A 16400-nucleotide genomic window follows, 5' to 3' on the forward strand; every position below is an offset into this window, starting at 1 on the left:
CTTGCACTGGAATAATGCTTAAAGGATTTGAAGCAGGATTTGAAGTAAAATAATTTTTTTCCGGCCAACTTTTTGATTTTACCCTTTTCGAATCAAAATTCATAGTTGGAGAGATTTCCAAGTTATTTAAATTCATTATAAAATTTCGTTCAAATTTGATTTTACATGGAAAATTAATTATACTAGTCATGCCGTTTGTAACACCTCGTCTAGACCCTCGCCATCACGATAGCGGTCGAACGCGTAAGGCTAGCCGCTTGAAATGGGCCATATCGGGTCAAATTTAGATATAGCTCCCATATAACTTTGACTTCTTGAGCACCTGGTAACCGTAATTTTGTCCGATTTAGCTGAAATTTTACATGTGATGTTCCGTTATGACTTCCAGAAACAGTGCCAAGTACGGTCCAAATCGGTCTATAACCTGATGTAGCTCCCATGTCCCGATCTCCCGATTTGACTTCTTGAGCCCTTACAAGCTGCAACTTTAGTCCGATTTGTCTGAAATTTTGCGTATGGTGTTCTGTTTCGACTTTCAACAACTGTACCAAGGACGGGCCGAATCGGTCTATAACCTGGTATAGCTCCCATATAAACCGATTTCCGAATTGACTTCTTGATCCCCTACAAGCCGCAATTCGATTTGGCTGATATTTTGCATAAGGTGTTCCGTTACGACTTCCAACAGCTGAGCCATATACGGTATCGATTTGGTTAAAATTTCGCATGTAGTGTTCTGTTACTTCCAACAACTGTGCCAAGTATAGTTTAAATCGGTCTATAACCTTATATAGCTCCCATATAAGGCGATCTCCTTTGACTTCTTGAGCCCTTACACGCCGCAATTTTTGTCTGATTTGGGTGAAATTTTGCATATAGTGTTGCGCTATAACTTCTTGAGACCCTGAAAGTCGCAATTTTTGTCCGATTAGACAGTGACCTGTCATGACGGACACAATGACTGCGACGTCTGTACTAGCCAATGACAGCAAAGCGGTTGACCCCTTCAAGTCTAGATTAGGCCACATAGTTTTTGAATACTCACAGCCTCCTCTTTGTGACCATGTATCATTCGTTGTCCTTCGCGCCTGGTCTTGAAAACTTAGCATTAAACTCAGTACATCAGATGGCGTCGTCCTCAGTGCGGCTTTGATGCACAAACAAGCCATCCCTTTGATCCGGTTATGTATTGAGAAGTAGGTGTACTTTTTAAGCGCCTTCCACCAGACCACAATACCAATGCATGACACCCGGTCTAAACCCTCAACTTTTGCAAATCATGTGATAGATGGAAGGCATTCAACCAACGTGTTAGATGTACTATCGATCCGAGCACATGTCTAAGTGTGGTGAGAAAAGTACGATCTGACACTGCACGGAAGCTGGACGTCGGAAAGCTGCCCCATTCAGCTGGTCCAACTGCTTGATGAAAGCACTCCTTGTTCCGATGATATAATGTCGCAGTGCCAAACCATTGCCCTCTCCATGAAAAATGCCGCGAAATCCGTACTTGGGTAACGGAAGCCTCCTCCAAGAAACTCATGGACGAGATGCTACTGAAGCCAAGAATGCGGCACACAGAGCAACCCTGCAATCAGTAGCAACCCAACGGAAAAAAGGAGAAAGGAGAAACGTCTATCCCGCAGAAAGAAAAACGAAATGGAAAGACGTGAGTGTGAGCGAACTGAGATGTACAGGAGTCAGATTGAAGTCCGGAAATTCTACCAAAGAATTAAACATCAAACCGATGGCTGTGGTGCAGGCACATTCTCCTGCAGAGGTAAAGAAGGAGATCTGGTAACTGACACAGATAGCATGCTGAGGTATGGAAAGAAGAGGATACTGCAGAACTAATCCCTGATGATGCACCTGATGCTGGTATAGAATGTTTACCTGTTAGTCTGAAGACTGTTAGAATGAAAAACAACAAGGCATTAGGAGCCGACGGTTTACCCGCTGAACACTTTGAGACCGCAGGCGACACGCTGATAAGGCGTACGCATTAGCTAGTCTGCGCAATCTGGCTAGAAGAATGCATACCGATGATTGGAACTCAGCATATTATGTCCCTTGCACAAGAAAGGAGACAAGGCGAAACGGAATGTGCCTTCTACAGAGGAATAAGTCTCCTCCCCATCTCATACAAGATATTTTCGGGCGTACTGTGTGAAAGATTAAAAGCTAAAGTCAATGAGAAAATTGGGACCTATCAATGCGGATTTAGACCTGGTAAATTCACCCTAGACCACCCTGGAAAAAACCAGAAAAGTATCTCTTTGTTGACTACAAAGCCGTCTTCGATACCCCTTTATGTTCAAAGGTATTTCAAGCCATGTCTGAGTTTGGTATCCCTGCAAAATTAATAAGACTCTGCAGGATGACACTTGCTGATACGCGTTTCTCAGTGCAGGAGATCGAGGCGCTTGGAACGCTCTCAAAAAATTATACAGCCTCTTACTCCTTCCAGATCAACCTTCACAATCTGCGAAAAATTCGAGACAATCGTTTTTGCCTTTTTTACCGAACAAACAAAGTTATAAACGCGCTACCAAAACCCTTTCATTTAAATCCGCAATTTTTTTTCCGATTTGGCTGAAATTTTGCATGTAACCTGATATAGCTCTCATATAAACCGATCTCCCGATTTGACTTCTTGAGCCGTACAAGCCGCAATTTTTGTCCGATTTGACTTAAATTTTGCATGTAGTGTTCTGTTATGACTTCCAACTTCTGATCTGCCGATTTGACTTCTTAAGCCCTTACAAGCCGTAATTTTTGGTCGATTTGGCTGTAATTCTGTTATATGGTGTACTGTTATGATTCCAACAACTGTGTCTAGTACGGTCCAAATCGGTGGGTAACCTAATATAGCTCCCATATAGCAGATCTCCCGATTTGACTTCTTGACCCCCTGTAAGCCGTAATGTTTGTCCGATTTGGCTGAAATTTTGCATGTAGTGTCCGGTGATGACTTGCAACAACTGTGTCATGTACGGTCCATGTTGGTGTATAACCTGATATAGCTCCCATATAAACCGATCTCCTGAGTTGACTTCTTGAGCCCTTAGAAGCCGCATTTTTTGTCCTATTTGGCTGAAATTAAGCATGTAGTGTTTTGTTATGACTTTCAACAACTGTGTCAAGTATGGTCTGAATCGGTCTATAACCTGATGTAGCTCCCATATAAACCGATCTGCCGATTTGACTTCTTACAAGCCGCATTTTTTTTCCTAGTTGGCTGAAATTTTGCATATATTGGGTTGCCCAAAAAGTAATTGCGGATTTTTTAAAAGAAAGTAAATGCATTTTTAATAAAACTTAGAATGAACTTTAATCAAATATACTTTTTTTACACTTTTTTTCTAAAGCAAGCTAAAAGTAACAGCTGATAACTGGCAGAAGAAAGAATGCAATTACAGAGTCACAAGCTGTGAAAAAATTTGTCAACGCCGACGATATGAAAAATCCGCAATTACTTTTTGGGCAACCCAATAGTATTCTATTGAGACTTCCAACAACTGTGTCAAATACGGTTCCAATCAGTCTATAATCTGATGTAGCTCCCATGTAAAGCGGTCTCTCAATCATCCTTGTTCGGTTTTTAGAAGCTTTTAATTTTTTTAAGATCAGTATACATGCACATTTTGTAGGGATAATGCTCATAACAACGCGTGTTCACAAAATCATCCACGCTTGTTATTATGCAACTCCGTTATTTAGATCTGGTTTGGGAGTTGACATTTGAAAAACTTCCTTGTAGCTTTTCTTTAAGAGGGATGTCGAAGGGCCCAACTTACTCGGTCAGTAAGTGCGTCTTTTATGGGCCAAAGACCTTAAATCGAGAGATCGGTCTATATGGCAGCTATATTCAAATCTGGACCGATTAGGGCCAAATTGAAGAATAATGTTGAAGAGTCTAACACAACTCACTGTCCTAAATTTCGGTGAAATCGGAAAATAATTGTGACTTTAATGGGCCCAAGACCTTAAATCGACAGATCGATTATATGGCAGCTATATCCAAATCTGGACCGATGTGTCACAAATTTTTGGCAAAATCGGACAATAAATGCGCCTTTTATGGGCCCAAACCATAAATGGAGAGATCGGTTTATATGGCAGCTATATCCAAATCTGAACCGATCTAGACCAAATTAAAGAAGGATGTCGAAGGGCCTAACGCAACTCACTGTCCCAAATTTTGGCGAAATCGGACAATATATGCGCTTTCTGTGGGTCCAAAACCTTAAATCGAGAGATCGGTCTATATGGCAGCTGTATCCAAATCTGGACCGATCTAGGCCAAATTAAAGAAGGATGTCGAAGGGCTTAACACAACGCACTGTCCCAAATTTCGGCGAAATCGAATAATAATGTGGCTTTTATAGGCCTAAGGCCCTAAATCGGCAGATCGGTCTATATGGGGGCTATATCAAGATATAGTCCGATCTTCGATCTTAACCTGCTTATGGACAAAAAAAGAATCTGTGCAAAGTTTCAGCTCAATATCTCTATTTTTAAAGACTGTAGCGTGATTACAGACGGACGGATCGGACGGATGGCTAGATCGTCTTTGATTTTTACGATGCTCAGGATAATATATACTTTATAGGGTCGGAAATGGATATTTCGATATGTTGCAAACGGAATGACAAAATGAATATACCCCCATCCTTTGGTGGTGGGTATAATTAAAACACCTCATTTTAATTCATTGCATTCATACATTTGAGTAAAATCTTCCTCGATTTTCTTTCAATTATTTTTAAATTAAATATTTACATAGTTTCATATACATAGATAGATTATTGTATTGAGTATTTAAACAACTTTATCGCGGTCAAACAGCCTAAAACTAACTACAAAGAATAAAACAAAATTTTCCTAAAAAATATGCTTTAGGAAATTCGTTAAAAATTACAAAAGCGCCATGTTCAAACTGGTGATGAACACTACTGCGATTATTCGTTTGGTGATGACTATAACAACAACACAAGGCACTGCATGAAAAAGAACTTCAAAGGGCTGTGCAAATAGTCTCAAGTAGAGGCATGATGTTGGTGGGGCAACATTGTGAAAGTTATCCTTGGGGAGAAAATTCTTCTAAAAGATGAGCGTTGTAGATAATCCTTGAGTTTGCCATGTAATTCTTTTCAGCGTGCGTGTGATCTCCGTCTAGGGTAACCTATGGCCTTTATCATTGTGGGGTGAGGGGAGCCAAGTTCGTCAACATAAGCATTCTGGGTTTATGGTCCGAATGACTTCTTAATGGTAGGCTGGATAGGCAGCATGTAGACCATGATAAGCCAAAGGAGCAGCTGGTAGCACAGCCTTGGCCACCACAGGGGCATGGTAAAGGGGTGCTGGAGCCAATACCTTGGCAACGGGGGCAACCTTAACGGCAGCAGGTTCACGATGCACCACGGCATTGAAGCCATGAACAGGATCCGCGGTGTATTCCACCAAACGGCGAGAGCCATCGGCTTCAATCAAAGAGTATGAACCTTGTACAGCATCACCATTGCGAGATTCCTGTTGGCTCTTAATGTCACCAGTAGAGGCATCCTAGATATGAATGTAAAAAGAAAGAAAAACAATGCTAAGTTTATCTAACAAACAAAGTTTGATTTTTCGTTGTTGCTTACATGGACATCATAGCTGTAGCTGTATTGAGGATTGGGATCATAGGGCTCGGGAGCAGCTACCTTTGCCACAGCAACTTTGGCCAACGCAGGCAATACAGCAGCGCCATGATATGCGGGGAATGCAGGCCCATGATAGGCAGGATATGCAGGGGCTGGAATGACCACAGCTGAGGCTACAGCCATCAAGGTGCTGAAGATTAAAAACTATTGAGACGAAAACAAAATTATCCACTTTTTCTCTTAGCAAAACCGATTTTTATCCTGCACTTGCCTTTTGAACCATTTTGTTTTTAAGTTGAAATTGTTGCTCTCGCTCGTCTGGTGTGTGTTTTAATCCGTTTAACTGCAAACTGCTGTGTGTGATTCTATCTCTGGCAAACAATTCTTTTTATACCAAAAGAAAAAATACCAATTCTGCAGGCAACGTCAAAAAAAAATGGTGTGTGAGTCTCGTAAATGTTTGTCAGGCAGCGTTGTTTGTCCGCTGCAAACGCCCGTTTTGTTTTTGTTTTGAAATATTTATGCAAAAATTCAAACAGCATACGGCCTAAAATTCGAAGACAGAGCAATAGGCAGCAACTCCAAAAAAGCCTATAAAGAAAATTGTGTTTGGTCTACGAAATTCATATCAAACAGCATTATTTTTGTTGTAATCGTAAAGTAAATCGTCCCTGCCCATAGTTGCTTTGAATATGCAACGATGGTGGTGGTGCCTCAAGTTCTTGGCAAAACTTGAAAGTAGGCCTAAACGCTGCAACAGCCAGCAGCATAGTCATAACCATAGAGGAATTGGGAGCAGAATTTCAACAGTCAAGATGCCAAGACAATAGTTTGCAGTTTGGTAACATCAAAATTTCTTGGGGATCACTGTGGTGCGTATTGGAATTCAAATAATCTCCAAAAGACAAAATGCTAAAGCTAAAATCATAAAAATTTGTAGGAATATTGGCCTTGGGTCATACGCACGAGACTAGACTGGCTTTAATGTTATTCGCACTTTTAGTTATTAAAAAGTATCAAATGGCAGGAACAGAGGAGCTAGAATTATGCAATTTTGAGTAAAATAAAGTAAAAACGTGTTAAGTTCGGCCGGGCCGAGTTTTGGATACCCACCACCTCGGGTATATATGTAAACCACCTTTCGTCATAATATGATGAAAAATGCATAATTTATGGCCCCATAGCAGCTATATCGAAATATGGTCCGAATTGGACCAAATTCGGCACGAATATTGAGTTGTGTAATACGCACAAGTTATTGTTAAATTTTATAGAACAAAATATTGGTCTTTTTGGTAGCTATGCCCAAATATAGACCGATCTGAACCATAAACGATCTCGAAAACCCTAACATAAGTAACTGTGTCAAATTTCAGCGAAATTTGAATATTAATACGCCTTTTATAGGGCCAAGACTTTAAATCTATATGGCAGCTATATTCAAATCTGAACCGATCTGGGTCCAATTGAAGAAGGATATCGAAGACCCTAACACAACTCACTGTCCTAAAATTCGGCAAAATCGGACAATAAATGCGTCTTTTGTGGGCCCAAGACCTTAAATCGAGAGGTCGGTCTATATGGCAGCTATATCCAAATCTGGACCGATCTGCGCCAAATTGCAGGTAGATGTCGAGAGACTTAACACAACTCACTGTCCTAAATTTAGACAAAATCGGACAATAAATGTGCCTTTTATAGGCCCAAGGCATTAAATCGAAAGATCGGTCTATATGGCAGCTACATCCAAATCTAAACCGATCTGGGCCAAATTGCAGTAAGATGTCGAGCGGCTTAACACAACTCACTTTCCCAAATTTCGGCGACATCGGACAATAAATGCGAGTTTTATGGGCTCAAGACTTTAAATTAAGAGATCGGTCTATATGGCAGCTATATCCAAAACTGGACCGATCTGAGCCAAATTGCAGAACGTTATCGAAGAACCTAAGGCAACTCACTGTCTCAAATTTCGACGACGTCGGACAATAAATGCGCCTTTTATGGGCCCAAAACCTTAAATCGAAAGATCGGTCTATATGGCAGCTATATCCAAATCTGAACCGATCTGAACCAAATTGCAGTAAGATGTCGAAGGGTTTAACACAACTCATTTTCCCAAATTTCTGCGACATCGGACAATAAATGCGCCTTTGATGGGCTCAAGACCTTAAATTGAGAAATCGGTCTATATGGCAGCTATATCCAAATCTGGACCGATCGGAGCCAAATTGCAGAACGTTATCGAAGAACCTAAGGCAACTCACTGTCTCAAATTTCGACGACATCGGACAATAAATGCGCCTTTTATGGGCCCAAAACCTTAAATCGAAAGATCGGTCTATATGGCAGCTATATCCAAATCTGAACCGATCTGAACCAAATTGCAGTAAGATGTCGAAGGGTTTAACACAACTCATTTTCCCAAATTTCTGCGACATCGGACAATAAATGCGCCTTTGATGGGCTCAAGACCTTAAATTGAGAGATCGGTCTATATGGCAGCTATATCCAAATCTGGACCGATCTGAGCCAAATTGCAGAACGTTATCGAAGAACCTAAGGCAACTCACTGTCTCAAATTTCGACGACATCGGACAATAAATGCGCCTTTTATGGGCCCAAAACCTTAAATCGAAAGATCGGTCTATATGGCAGCTATATCCAAATCTGAACCGATCTGAACCAAATTGCAGTAAAATGTCGAAGGGCTTAACATAACCCACTTTCCCAAATTTCGGCGATATAGGACAATAAATGCGCGTTTTATGGGCTCAATACCTTAAATTGGGAGATCGTTCTATATGGCAGCTATATCCAAATCTGGACCGATCTGCGCCAAATTGCAGGTAGATGTCGAGAGACTTAACACAACTTACTGTCCCAAATTTCGGCGAAATCGGACAATAATGCGCCTTTTATGGGCCCAAAACCTTAAATCAAGAGAACGGTCTATATGGCAGCTATATTCAAATCTGGACCGATCTGGGCTAAACTGCAGAAAGATGTCGAGTGGCCTAACACAACTCACTGTCCCAAATTTCGGCGACATCGGACAATAAATGCGCCTTTTAATGGGCCCAAGACCTTAAATCGAGAGATCGGTATATTTGGCAGCTATATCCAACTCTGGACCGATCTGTCCAAATTAAAAAAGGTTGTCGACTGGCCTAACGCAACTCACTGTTCCAAATTTCAGCAAAATCGGATAATAAATGTGGCTTTAATGGGCATAAGACCATAAATCGGCGGATCGGTTTATATCTGCCCATCTGCAAAGTTTCAGCTCAATATATCGATTTTTAAAGACTGTAGCGTGATTTCAACAGACAGACGGACATGGCTAGATCGTTTTAGATTTGTACGCTGATCAAGAATATATATAGTTTATAGGGTCGGAAAAGGATATTGCAAACGGATTGAAAAAATGAATATACCCCCATCCTTCGGTGGTGGGTATAAAAAGGCATGGCGCACTACGAACGTCGAAAATCCTATGGGGAGAACCAGATCGTTAGAACACGAGGCTATTACTGAATGGAAGTGAATGGATCATTACGGGACACATAGGACTACGATCTCACCTATGTGAAATCAGTGCGGCAAGTGATACCATGTGTGGGGCATACGGGGAAGATGATGAGACGTTGAAGCATTTTCTTTGTCATTGCCCGGCTTTCGCGTCTTACAGATACCGGCACTTATTTGGGGACACAATACCAGACATGAACCAACTTAAGCAGCTCCGAATTCCCAACAAAGATTTTCTTTTTCGAGGTTACTGTTCTGGTATTAAAGCACAGAACAAGCCGATTACTGGCTTAGGTGTATATCCATAGTGGCATGGGCGGATTACCATCCCCACCCTCTTCTCGATCTAACCTTACATAACCTAGCTATGTCCGTCTGTCTGTCCATGCATTTTTGTAATCAAGGTACAGGGCGCATAGTCATAAAATTTTACACAAGCCATTTTTTTGGTCCATGGACGAACGCTATTGATTTTGAACCAAATCGGTCTAGATTTAGATATAGCTCCCTATATATCTTTCATCCGATGTAGTCTTTTAAGACATGGCAAAAGTAAATTCCAATCAATGAACGAATCTGAATGAACGGATAGAGAGATTTCTGCACCGAATTTACCAAAGCTAGATGGAATTTAGAATAGATTGGCTCCATAAATGAATTGAATATTGAAGACCATAGTAGAAGTTATTTTTTAACATTTCAGCTATTTCGAATAAGAATTGCGCCCTCTAGAGGCTCACGAAGTAAAATCGGGAGATTGGTTTATATATAGATCTATTCAGACCATAGACCTATTCAGACCATAATTGCCACGTAGTTGAAGGTCATGGGAGAATTCGTTGTACAAAACTTCAGCCAAATCGGATAAGAATTGCTCCCTCTATAGGCTCAAGAAGTATAATCGTTAGATCGGTTGACATGGGGCCATATCAGGTTATGAAACGATTTGGACCATTCCTGGCATAGTTGTAGGAAATCGCAACAAATGACCTCATGCAAAATTCTAGCCAAATCGAATAAGAATTGCGTACTCTAGAGGCTCAAGACGTCAAGATCCGAAATCGGTTTATATGGCAGCTTTATCAAGTTATGAGCCAATTTTGACCATACTTAGCACAGTCGTTGAAAGTCATAACAAAACACCTCATACAAAATGTCAGCCAAATCGGATAAGAATTGCGTCGTCTAGAGGCTCAAGAAGTCGAGATCCAAGATCGGTTTATATGACAGCTATATCAAAACATGGACCGATAGGAACCATTTACAATCCCAACCGACCTACGCTAATAGGAAGTATTTGTGCTACATTTCAAGCGCCTAGCTTTACTCCTTCGAAAGTTCCACAGACAGACGGACAGATGGTCAAACGGAAAGACGGAAGAACATGGCTAGATCAACTTAAAATGTCTAGAAGCTTAAGAAGTCAAGATCCAAGATCGGTTTGTATGGCAGCTATGTCAAAACATGGACCGATATGACCCATTTACAAGCCCAACCGACCTACATTTATGGGAAGTATTTGTGCTACATTTCAAGCGCCTAGCTTTACTCCTTCGAAAGTTCCACAGACAGACGAACAGATGGTCAAACGGAAAGACGGAAGAACGTGGCTAGATCGATTTAAAATGTCTATAAGCTTAAGAAGTCAAGATCTAAGATCGGTTAATATGTAAGCTATATTAAATCATGGGCCGATATGACCTATTTACAAGCCCAACCGACCTACACCAATAGGAAGTATTTGTGCTAAATTTCAAGCGCCTAGCTTGACGATCAAGAATATATACTTCATAGGGTCTTAGACCAAGATAACGATGTGTTACAAACGGAATGGCGTTGTTATAAAAATGATTGATTCATTTAATCATACCCTACACCACTTATGTGGTACAGGGTATTATAACTAAGTGCCTTTGTTTGTAACACTCAGAAGGAAGCGAGCTAGACCCATTGATAGGTATACCGATCAACTCAGAATCACTTTCTGATTCAATTTAGCTATGTCCGTCTGTCTGTCCATTGTAATTTTTGTACAAAAGTTCAAGTCGCAATTTGTATCCCATCGTCTTCAGGCATTTTTTTTTTTGCCTAGAGATGAAGCCTATTGAAATTGGAAGAAACCGGTTCATTTAAAAATAGCTCTCGTATATATGTATCGCCCGATTATCACTTCTAGAGCCTTTGCGAGCGCTTTTATCAACCGAATTTTTCAAAATTTTGCCATACTCCCACAATAAGTCCGTGTTTTAGTCGAAATCGGTCGAAATTTGGATATATCTTCGATATATAAGTTCAGCCGATTTGGACTAATATTGCAATAATGTGGTCATTTGTTTACCGATTCTCACGAGATTTGGCACAAACAATTTTCTTGTGACTCCTGGCATCGCTGTTGAAAAATCGGCTCACATTTAGATATAACACCCATATATATGCACTGTCGCCCGTTTTTCACTTCTGAAGCCTTTGCTAGCGCAAAATCAGCCGATCTTCTCAGAATTTTGTACAACGTTTTCTTCTACGGCTATGTACGGATTTTCGTCGGAAAAGGTTCGGATTTAGGTATAGCTCCCATATAAAGGGTGATTTTTTTGAGGTTAGGATTTTCATGCATTAGTATTTGACAGATCACGTGGGATTTCAGACATGGTGTCAAAGAGAAAGATGCTCAGTTCGGTTCGTTCGGTTCGGTTTATATGGCAGCTATATTAGGTTATCAACCGATTTAGACCATACTTGGCACAGTTGTTGGAATTCATACCAAAACAATATGTTCAAAATGTCATCCGAATCGGATAAGAAAATGCGCCCTCTAGAAGCTCAAGAAGTCTAATCGAGAGATCGGTTAATATGGCGAATATATCTGGTTATAGACAGATTTGGCTATATCGACTTAAATTATCATGACGATCAAGAATATATGTACTTTATGGGGTCTAGACGAATAATTCGAGGTGTTACAAATGGAACGACGAAATTAGTACACCCCCATCCTATGGTGGAGGTTATAAACAAATGTATTCTTAAGGTTATACCCTCAAAATATCGCCAACATAAAAATTTCAGTGAAATTTTCTCTAAAGACAATATTTCAGTGAAATTTTTTCTAACGAAAAAAAATTTGTGAAATTTTCTCTAACGAAAAAATGTCAGTAAAATTTTCTCCAACAAAAAAAAATGTCGGTGAAATTTTCTCTCAACGCAAAATTTCAGTGAAATATTCCCTGAAGAAAAAATTTCAGCGAAGTTTTCCCTAAAGACAAAATTTCCGTGAAATTTTCCCTGGAGACAAAATTTTTGTAAATTTTTCCCTAGAGACAAAATTTTTGTGAATTTTTCCCTAAAGACAAAATTTCAGTGAAATTTTCTCTGAAGGCAAAATTTCCATGAAATATTCTCTTAAACCAAATCCCTAAATACTTTCAGTGAAATTTTTGCTTAAGACGAAATTTCAGTCAAATTTTGTCTTTAGAGAAATTTTATCTTAAACTAAATGTCAGTAAAATTTTTCCTCAAGAAAAAATTTCGGTAAAATTTTTCCTCAAGACAAAATTTTAGTGAAATTTTCTCCAAAGACAAAATTGTTATGAATTTTTTTTTAAAGACGAAATTGCAGTTAAATTTTATCTAAAAACGAAATTTCAGCAAAATTTTCTCTAAAGACAAAATTTCCGGAAAAATTTTCTCTACAGACGAAATTTTAGTCAAATTTTCTCTTAAGATACAATTTCAGTCAAATTTTATCTTAAGACAAAATGTCAGTGAAATTTTCTCCAAAGACAAAATTTCAGCGAAATTTTCTCCAAAGATAAAATTTTAGTAAAATTTTCTCTAAAGACAAAAATTCATTGAAATTTTCTCTAGAGGCAAAATTTCAGTGAAATTTTCTCTATAGACAAAATTTTAGTGAAATATTCTCTTAGGACAAAAATTTAGTAAAATTTTCCCTTAAGTAAAAATTTCAGTGAAATTTTCCCTAAACACAAAATTTCAGTGAAATTTTCTCTTAAAACAAAATTTCAGTGAAATTTCCTCCAAAGACAAAATTTCAGTGAAATTTCCTCTAAAGACAAAATTTCGGTGAAATTTCCTCTAAAGACAAAATTTCGGTGAAATTTCCTCTAAAGACAAAATTTCGGTGAAATTTTCTCCAAAGATAAATTTCAATGAAATTTTCCCCAAAGACAAAATTTCAGTGAAATTTTCTCTTAAGACAAAATTTCAGTGAAATTTTCTCTAAGACAAAATTTCAGTGAAATTTTCTCTAAGACAAAATTCCAGTGAAATTTTCTCTAAGACAACATTTCAGTGAAATTTTCTCAAAATACAAAATTTCAGTGAAATTTTCTCTAAAGACAAAATTTGAGTGAAATTTTCTCTAAAGACAAAATTTGAGTGAAATTTTTTCTAAAGACAAAATTTGAGTGAAATTTTCTCTAAGACAAAATTTCAGTAAAATGTTCTCTAAAGACAAAATTTCAGTGAAATGTTCTCTACTGACGAGATTTCAGTAAAATTTCTCTTATGACAAATTTCCAAGGAAATTTTCTTTAAAGATAAATTTCTCTAAAAATAAAATGTTAGTGAAATTTTCTCTTAAAACTTAATTAAGACAAAATTGCAGTGAAATTTTCTCTAAAGACAAAATTTCAGTTAAAGTTTTCTAAAGACGAAATTTCGGTAAAACTTTTATTAAAAGAAATCTCTGAGTCTATTCCTTCCACTTATCTTTACGTCTACCATATCCCAACGGCACTTTGTCTAACAGTGCTTAATATAATTGTTGCTGTCGCACAAAAAATATGCGTTTAAGATTAATTATCACTGAAAATGTTTTATTCGAACCAGAGATAGAGAGAGAGAGAGGGCAAAAACTTGATTTTAAGTTTTCGATAACATTCAACAACAATGACTGCATTGTCGTCTGTCTAGCTCAATCAACCCCTCTTACCTTTTTCCACCATCCCCGGCCCACTCATTTATTAATCGCATAAAAAAAGGCAGCCGCTTGAAGAATGCGTTTAGCCCGCGAAAAGCGACTACAATCATTCATGGTTGGGCCTAATACATGCAGAGCGTTTTTCAATGCGTCGCTGCATCGAAAGAAAAAACAAAAAGTGTGCGCGCAGCAGAACTCCGCCCATGCGTCGGCTAATAACAACATTTTTTTTTTGATGCAGCATTTCTTAGGTGGTACCAAACCCCACCATCATCATCATGCAACATCAGCATCAATTTCGAATCGACTACAAAAATACAAAAGAAGTTTTGAGTGCCTAAGGCACCTTGCTAGAGATTGGCTTTTTTTGGACCATAGAAATAAAAATGCGTTTATTTTTTGATTTATTAAAACGAGGTAAGAGTGAAATATTGAGAATGGGAATTTTTTATTAATTCGAGGGGGGATTGAAGTGGCTCCCGTTCGTTGAAAACTGTGGATGAAACAGTTGGATTACATAAAAATGAGGAAGTCACCGTTACGAGAACTCATATTCCAGTAAGTCACCCTTAGAGCGCCCCGGTAGCCGAGATGGTAGCGTGCTTCGATTACCAGTGCAGGGGTCGTGAGTTCAATTCCCGCCAGAAGCCTTGGGCTATCGCTACTGTGGTATTACAATGGACTTAAAAAATTATCTAAGTGAGTCTATAAAGGACTGCCACTCTTACCTAACCTAACCTAAGTCACCCTTATAACAGTGATCGTTTGTTAAAATCTCGAAGAGTAATGCATACGTGTTTGGGGTCAATCACGGCCACTGCCCTTGATTTATGATCACGGTGAGTCCTGTTTTCGTGGATAACGTGTATAATGTATATCCCTGTTTGAGTCACTGTCTTGTGAGTGGCGTGTATCATGGAGCAATAGCCATATAACTCGGAACTGATCAAAGTCACTGCCACGTGAGTGACGTATACCTCAATCACAGTTGCCTGCAGTAACCACTCGAATGAGTTAGGTAACAAAGACTACTGGTCACGAAGGTGATTTGCATTAAGTTCACTATTGATTTAGGCACAAATAGCCCAGCAGTTAAGACTGCGGCAACAGGGTGGCAACAGGGTTATTTACAGGCGCCAATAACTCGCCCTGTCATATCGAGCATCATAGACACTCAGTATTTGTGAAAGAGCCGGTGACGTCCGGCCTCTTACTGAGACTCTCCGCTCAATACCGCCGATTGTCCGCGACTGCCGTTGCAGCTACTCCTTATGGAGCATTCCACTATCCGCAACCTGTGGACTCGCCTGGTAGTTCGCAGCTAAGCTTCTCGTGACAGCAATGAACACCACACAGATCGGAACTCAATGTTCCCACCTGTGTGGTGTTCACAGCTATCCCGGGCCGGGCTACAGTGAACTGTGGAAACCACACGAGTGTGTAACCATCACGAGGAGGTTTGGTCAGGTGGGTGACGTATATCGCGGTTGCCTTAACCTGTGTCTGAATTACCCGATTATTCGGAATAGACAGAATCACTGTCACGTAAAGTCACACTCGAATTCACAGTTCCGTGTTTGACGCATTTAAGAGTCAAAGTGGCCCACTGTAACCATAGAAGTCAATAGTCCGTAGGTGACATACATTACGGTCTTTGTATCCTGCAACTGAAGAAATAGCCCGAAAACTGGAAATTTGGGAAGTCACTGTCACGGAAGTTACAGTGATGCGTATACTTTTACCAGTAGCTTGCGATCACCATTAGAATGAGTTTTGATCACCAGAGGCTGTAATCACTTTGTTGACATATATCGCCATCACTGTGTCACAACTTCGGAAATTTACAGTCCCATCCTTGACATTTACAACAGTGCTAAGCAAAGCGTGCTAAGTTGGCCGGGCCGAATCTTGGGAACCCACCACCATGGATTCTGCTAAAATATGGAAATTATATCTGGTTATAAACCGATTTAGACGGTACTTGGATATGGGAGCTATGTCAGGTTGTAGACCCATTTAGACCGTACTTGGCACAGTTGTTGGAAGTCATAACAGCACACTATGTGCAAAATTTAAGCCAGGTCGGATGAAAACTGAGGCTTGCAGGGGCTCAAGAAGTCAAATACGGAGATCGGTTTATATAGGAGCTATATCAGGTTATAAACCGAATTAGACCGTACTTGGCACAGTTGTTTGAAGTCATAACCGCTCACTATATGCAAAATTTCAGCTAAAAAGGACAAAAATTGTGGCTTCCAGGGGTTGAAGAAGTCAAATATGGAGAT

The 16400-nt window shown here is 39.5% G+C and overlaps 2 protein-coding genes across 4 annotated transcripts in view; one reads left to right on the plus strand and one right to left on the minus strand.

The window, feature by feature from the left end:
• Positions 1-16400, plus strand: part of LOC106086282 (neurobeachin-like protein 1) — a 296682-nt gene that overhangs the window by 194126 nt on the left and 86156 nt on the right. The window lies entirely within an intron of this gene.
• LOC106086326 (uncharacterized) overlaps positions 1-16400 on the minus strand; it is a 40597-nt gene that overhangs the window by 1772 nt on the left and 22425 nt on the right. The window contains exons 5-8 of the mRNA XM_059361087.1: positions 5917-6029; positions 5646-5849; positions 5267-5565; positions 4922-4979 (exon numbers count right to left, since the gene is read on the minus strand). Coding sequence (XP_059217070.1) covers positions 4922-4979; positions 5267-5565; positions 5646-5849; positions 5917-6029 — 674 coding nt within the window. The remainder of the gene's footprint in view (positions 1-4921; positions 4980-5266; positions 5566-5645; positions 5850-5916; positions 6030-16400) is intronic.

This window comes from Stomoxys calcitrans, chromosome 1 (assembly GCF_963082655.1).
Source record: "Stomoxys calcitrans chromosome 1, idStoCalc2.1, whole genome shotgun sequence".
In the NCBI taxonomy this organism is placed as follows: Eukaryota; Metazoa; Arthropoda; class Insecta; order Diptera; family Muscidae; genus Stomoxys; species Stomoxys calcitrans.